This window comes from Cornus florida, unplaced genomic scaffold, assembly GCF_030987335.1.
Source record: "Cornus florida cultivar Cherokee Brave unplaced genomic scaffold, ASM3098733v1 CherokeeBrave_3.0.0_Hap2_Chr07, whole genome shotgun sequence".
NCBI lineage: Eukaryota > Viridiplantae > Streptophyta > Magnoliopsida > Cornales > Cornaceae > Cornus > Cornus florida.
This window is the reverse complement of record NW_026775577.1, coordinates 2,379,190-2,385,827: the sequence shown is the minus strand read 5'-3', so window position 1 is coordinate 2,385,827 and position 6,638 is coordinate 2,379,190. Positions and strand designations below refer to the sequence as shown.

Here is a 6,638-nt window from a genome sequence, read left to right as displayed (position 1 = left end):
TGATATATAGATTTGTTTCGGTTTCCTTATTATTTTTTTATAAATTAATTGATTGTGTTTTATATTTTTCTTGTCAAATAATTATTAGTGCTGCTATAAAAATAATTAGACTAATTAATAGTAAGAAAAAAATTGAATAATCAATGGCTCAAATATAAATTTTAATTTAAAAATATTTTTAGAAGTCAAACACAAATAATAAAGAAAAATAAATAATAAAGAAAACATAGAAAATATTTTACATGAAAATTTGTTACAAAAAAATATTTCCAAAACCTTTGTCAAATACCAAAAAATAAAAAATAAAGAAAACATTTTATAGGAAAAATTGTTAGAAAATATTTTACACTCAAATAAACGAGCCTAAAAGAAAAAAAGACTATAGATCAAATATTCATTTATTAGAAGTTAATACGGATTGAATTCAACAATAACCTAATCAAATTTGAGTTATACCGATCTAAATCCAAGTTTTAGTGATCTAACATGTGATTATTAAGGCATCCTATATAATACATCTAATTTGGATATCAATGTGAACTTTTATTGAGAGACGTCAGCCCATTTGGTTGAAGTGGCTCTTTATAAATATAAGTATCTGTTTTTATTGATATAGTAATTAAAGATATTGCTTTTAATGTATAAAAGAGAGAAAAATAGAGAAAAATGAAATGGGATCCATATATTACACATGACCATTTTGCTAGCATAACTGACACCCTAAAAAGCACGGACATGAATACGGAATACGAATACGACACGACACGGATACGGCGACACGACAAATTCAAAAAAATTAGGACATGGACACGGACACGGCGAATAGTATATATATATATATATATATATATTCCAACCTAAACATATATATATATATATGTTTAGGTTGGAATATATATATATATATATATATATATATATATATATCAGCATCTTTAGAACACGGACACGACGAATTGTGGCATCTTTAGGTTAGTATATATATATATCAGCATCTTTAGGGTTGTGCAAAACAAAAAATAGAACATATCATCATTAAAAATTTTTTAAAAAAAATCTAGAAAAGTGTGTCTTAACCGTGTCCGAGCTATCTGAGCCGTGTCCGTACCGTGTCTCAGCCGTGTCCGAGCCGTGTCCGAAAATTAAAAAAAATAAAAAAATTCCAAACACGTTTTTTGGCATGTCCGACACTTATTGGGGTGTATCCGACGCGTATCGGACACGAATTATTCGCCCATTTTAAAGTGTCCGTGTTTCCTAACTGACATCATATGACAAAATTGAGGCTTACACCGAATGGCCTTAATGTGGCGAAACATGTGGCCCCCACAATACTGAAAATTGAGGTCTTGGATTATTTTATATGGATATAGTCATCTTTGGCATGTAATCTCCTCCTTCCAACGGTTCTAAAATGTGCATGTCAATTTCAACTCGTGTCACCCATCCAATCTGCTTTTAATTTATGATATTATTAAAATCTGTGGACGGTGGAGAGTTTGGTTGAGAGAATAACCTACAGGTCTTCGAAATTCCTATAGAGTTTTTATAGAATTTTATAGAAGAGAATATTTTGCTTGTTTAATAATAACTTTCTAGGGAGTGAATTTTGTCCCTTCATTAAATTGATTTAAGTTACCCTCTTTGAGGGAGAATTTCTATATATAAGGTCATGACTCAATAATTAAAGTAGATGTGTTTTTAAAAGTTGGGTTGAAATGATGCATTTAAGAAAATTTTAATTATACAAAAAATTCGGAAAAAAATAAATCTTGAAATTAAATACAATAGAAATGAGTGTATGTTTTCCTAGCACCCAAACACATCAAATCGAAAACATGTCAAGAAATTAAATACAATAGACCTGAGTATATACAATAGAAGATAGAGAGAGGGGAGAGAGAGTAAGGGTGTGCTGAGAAATGCAAGTAGTGTGTACTCTGGGAGGCTCCCTTGCCTACCTGTGTAGTTAACATTTCTCAGTGACCCTACAATAAATATAATAATATAACCTAAATATATTTTCTTTAATTTTATTACGTAAAAGCGTTAAACTTTGAGCTTCCTTTACACGTTTATTATTAATTTTTTTCCTTTTTTTTAATTATTCATGTCATTTACCATAACATCTTCATTACCTTTAAAAAAAAATTAAAAATGCCTTGTATAGTATGTCTCAATGGATTAGGCTTCTTTCACCATCTTTCTCCCTATATATTACCTTACTTTTTCTTTGGTAACATATATATTATAAAAGCCCTTTTAATGATTACTGCTGATCGTGTTATTACATAGTCAATTTGAATAAACAGCAGCTCTAACTCTTATGCTTCCTCTCTATTTATTTTTTATTCTCCTTTCTTCCATCAATTAAATTATACTTATGCTTAAAAATTGGCATGGTTTGAAAAATACTTATTCAATTAAATGATTTGATAATTCAAAACTTAAATATCACTAAAAACAGTAAGTCCGAATAAGTTCAAAGGCTCCTTAGTTTTTATCGAGTTTTTGAGTAATTTGGAACAAGAATTTTCTCAATTTTTATTCTGGTATTATAATATCGTTGAATGGGTGATTGCCGGTTATGACCATTCATGTCTTGCTCGCGCGCGTGCACCACACACTTGCATGCAAGTTCCACAAAACATATAGAAGTAGGTATATATGGAGAGTTTGTATATATAGGTAATAGGTATATATGCATGGCCCCGCCCAATAGAAAATATGCTTATTTTTAATTTTATTATTATATTTATAAGATTTTATATATATATATATAATGCTCCAGTTTTTCATTTTTAAAATTATATCCTAAAATTTTCTTTCTTTCTTTCTTTCTTTCCTCTTAAAATTCCTTTAATTTCAAAGTTCACACACACACATATATATAATGACAAAATAGAGTGTAAAAAATAAAATAAAAAAATTATTTTCGTATTGTTGTAAAATAAAATTAATTATTGCATGATTATATATATATATATATATATATATATATATATATATTTAACTACCTCTAAAATATTCAAACAACCCACGATTACAAGGCCCTAAATGAAGAAATTCAACTAGAAAGAATTCCAAGTAATCTCTATTGACGAGTCAAAATTGGGACGAACGAAAAATTTAGGTGTTGTGATACAAAAGATAACAAAAATAATGCTATAACAACAATAATATCAAATAAGCTAATATTTTTAGTTTTTACTTGTTAAATGATATATTCTATAGCTAATTTCATCACACACTGATAAATAAAAATAAATAAGTAAATAAATAAATAAAGCAGAATCACCAGCTTTGCTTTTCAGTAATTTAGGAATTAAGAGAGAGTTTTTTCTTCAGTTAGTTGAACAAAAATTACTAATCTTTAAAATTTTAGCTCTTTGGAAATTTTTTGTATTTATAAGTTGCAAGGTATACTAGCTAAGAAAGCATCCTGTAACTCCCATTTTCCCAACTACTCCACGTATTATTCATTTACTTGCTTCACATGTATCAACTATACACCACTTATGACAATGTTTTCAATTGATTACGTCACTTATATATATGTCACCTAACTAATATATATTTGTGTATATATATATATATATATATATATGTAAGACTTGTATTACAATTAGCACACTGTTAACCCCAAAGATTAGCTCAAGTAATCAAGTCACTGTTTAGAAAGTATTAGGTGTAAAATTTAACTTCTCTTCGAGCACAACTAAGGGGATGTGATGTTAGTACTAATTTAAAAAATAAAAAATAAAAAAAATAGCGCCATGTTGTCACATACTCTAATTAATATATCCTAAATCATAAATCACGTTCAACACAATTACTTCCACAAATTATTATGTGCGATAAAAATCTGTTAAAATTCAGAATAAATTTGTTAAAACGTAATTTAAGTACGTTAAAAACCCTTAACAACATGAGTATTTGATGTTAATATATAACAAGATTAGCAACAACACCACCTATATATGGGAAATTAACAACATGCCAAATTGTTGCTTGTTTGATTTTATGATTTCTTCGGCCAAGCCAATGGGCAAATATTGTACACTCTTGCATAAATAATACATTTATGCAGATCATCATACCTCTATTATAAAGACATATTTATGTTACGTTTGAGTATACCGAATCGACTTTTTGAAACTGAAATTGAAGAAAAATAAAATTTTCTATAATTTTAATTTCAATTTGTCTTTTTGGCGCACTCGAACATAACATTAAACAAGATTAAACTTGAAGAGACGAGTCATTAAGCAATCTGTGTATACACCTGCATAAATAATACGTATTATTTATGCAGGTCATCTGCCATCCATTACAGAAATACATTTATGTTGCAGTTAAGAATACCGAATCGACACCTTGATACACTCAAACACAGCATTAAACAAGACCGAACTTGACGCGATGAGTCATTAAGCAATCTTTGGAAGAGAGTACCTAGAAGATAGGTCATGATGAGTAGTAGTACCCTTGAAAGATTTGTCAACGTACTTAAAAGAGGTAGGGGTGACCTGCACGAAGAGATAGTTCCCGGCGAAGAGATCACCAAAGTGGGACCTACTGTCCTTCAATCTCTTCAAAACCTTGGCCCATGAAACCACAACCAACCTAGCTTTTCTCCTCAAGAACTTCCCCAAGCTTGGAATCCTGACCTTTAGTCTCTTCCTAATGTGCACCTTTCTTGCCCTAGACCAGCTTTTGGCCCTCCCAATGATTCTCTCTCTCAATTCATAATCATCTTCATCTTCAAACGCTCCTTCATGTACTAGTCTCTGGTAGGAAAACTTGGTAGTTGAGGCCATTTTCTCAGAGAGAGAAAGGTGTTTGGTTTGAGAGAAAATTGAGGAGGTCCCAGAGGAGAATATATGAAGAAGAAAGAAGATGATGGATTATAATAAATCTATGATGTTGTTATGGGAGGGCTGATGGTGGGGGGTGGCTAGGTTTACAGAAGCTGTTGAGTGCATTAAATGCAAGAAAAGGTCTGGTTACTGTCCTCACCAATGTGCTGTCAGCTACTCAGCTGTGGATGTTCAACAAAATTTAACTTGTGACTCCACTGTTTCTTGCATATGTCTCTCTCTCTCCCTCTTAAAATAGGGTTTAGTTAGGGTCATAAATTGTGCATTCAGTTTCCAAAATTCTATGAATTATGGTGAATTTGGGACATTAATCTAAGAGTTTGGATCCTGTGCTGTATTGGACGGTTCTTATAACTCTTATGCGTGCCTTAACTATTGCACGTGTGAGTGATTGAACATATGCTTGTATTATAATTGATCCTCCCCGTAATATATATCCCTCAGTGTTTCAAAAAATATTAAAAAAATGAGTAATTAAACAAAAATAACTTTATCAACTTCTAAGGTCTTTGGTCAAGATTTCGACTTGAAAAGAAGGAAAATAAAAAATAAAAAAACTTTATCAATAAGTACAGCTGCTGCAATTCTTCCACATCAATAAATATGTCAAAGCTGGATTACATGGCCTTTCAAGCAAAGCTTCTAGATAACGAACATTACAACAATCACCTGAAGATTCTAGGTAATGGATTCTTTTAACTCCCAAGTTTCACCACAAGGTTTAAAGACACGCGCGTGTGTGTATATATATATATAATTAAAATTAAAGAAAGGCCCTGTAACCATCATTATTATGGCCCAAGGAACACAAATGGTCAAAGGGTTGGGATCATGATAATTTAAGAGACTAAACAAGCCTTTGACTTGTAGTCAAGATCACATAAATTTGCTAATCATGACGGGTTTAGGATAAGTCTTATACGCGTGTGTGTGTGTGTATATATATATATATTCAGCTTATATTAAATATCATTCCGTACTGAAAGTGTCAAGACAAAATTAACATATGGTTATAAATAACTGTATACCTAGAAAATACGTGAAAATGACTGAAATAGTTATTTGAATTAAATGTGCGTACCCACCCATCACATGTAGAGGGTTTATGACTTGTAAGATTATGGATGACCACATTTCAGAGAATATATGATAAACTAAAACTGGGTTGGAGTTCGGTCGCTATCGCATTAATTGATTAGGCTCATTTTTAGAATAAGCTCGTCACACAAAATATTGTTTTGTTGTGATTCAGAAGTTAGGAGTTCAAATAAAAATAAATTTGGTTTTTTTTTTTTTACTTGAACTCAAAGTTCAGGTGAAAAAAAAAAAAAAAATCACTTAAATTTTGAATCATTTTTTACTTTTTATATTTTGAAAAGATACATTATTTTCAAAATTTTGAACAAAACGTATTCAAGGGTGGGTTTGATTTAGGTTTTAAAAAGTCTCCAAAAGCTCTAAGAAGAGAAAATGGTTTTCTAAGATTATATGATAAACTAAAACGGGTTGAAGTTATGCCCCTATCGCATTAATTGATTAGGCTCATTTTTAGAATAGGATCGTCACCTAAAGTAAAATTGTTTTATTGTGATTCAGAAGTTAGGAGTTCAAATTAAAAAACAAGTTTCAGAGTTTGTTTAAATTTACAAAAAAATTAAAAATTAAAACTAAAAAATAAAAATAAATTTGGGTTTTGTTTTTTTCCCTTTAACTCAAAGTTCAGGTGAAAAAAAAACTCAATTTTTGAACCATTTTTTA

The 6,638-nt window shown here is 30.2% G+C and overlaps 1 protein-coding gene across 1 annotated transcript; it reads right to left on the bottom strand.

Annotated features, from left to right (window-relative positions):
* Positions 1 to 3,979: 3,979 nt before the first annotated feature.
* LOC132267404 (uncharacterized) lies at positions 3,980 to 4,928 on the bottom strand. The gene has a single exon (XM_059768568.1). It carries the CDS (start codon positions 4,818 to 4,820, stop codon positions 4,431 to 4,433), a length of 390 nt encoding a protein of 129 aa, XP_059624551.1. The 5' UTR covers positions 4,821 to 4,928; the 3' UTR covers positions 3,980 to 4,430.
* Between the last annotated feature and the right edge of the window lie 1,710 nt (positions 4,929 to 6,638).

Coding starts and splice junctions, on each gene's coding strand:
- LOC132267404 (XM_059768568.1), bottom strand. CDS start 4,820: ATGGCCTCAACTACCAAGTTTTCCTACCAGAGACTAGTACATGAAGGA.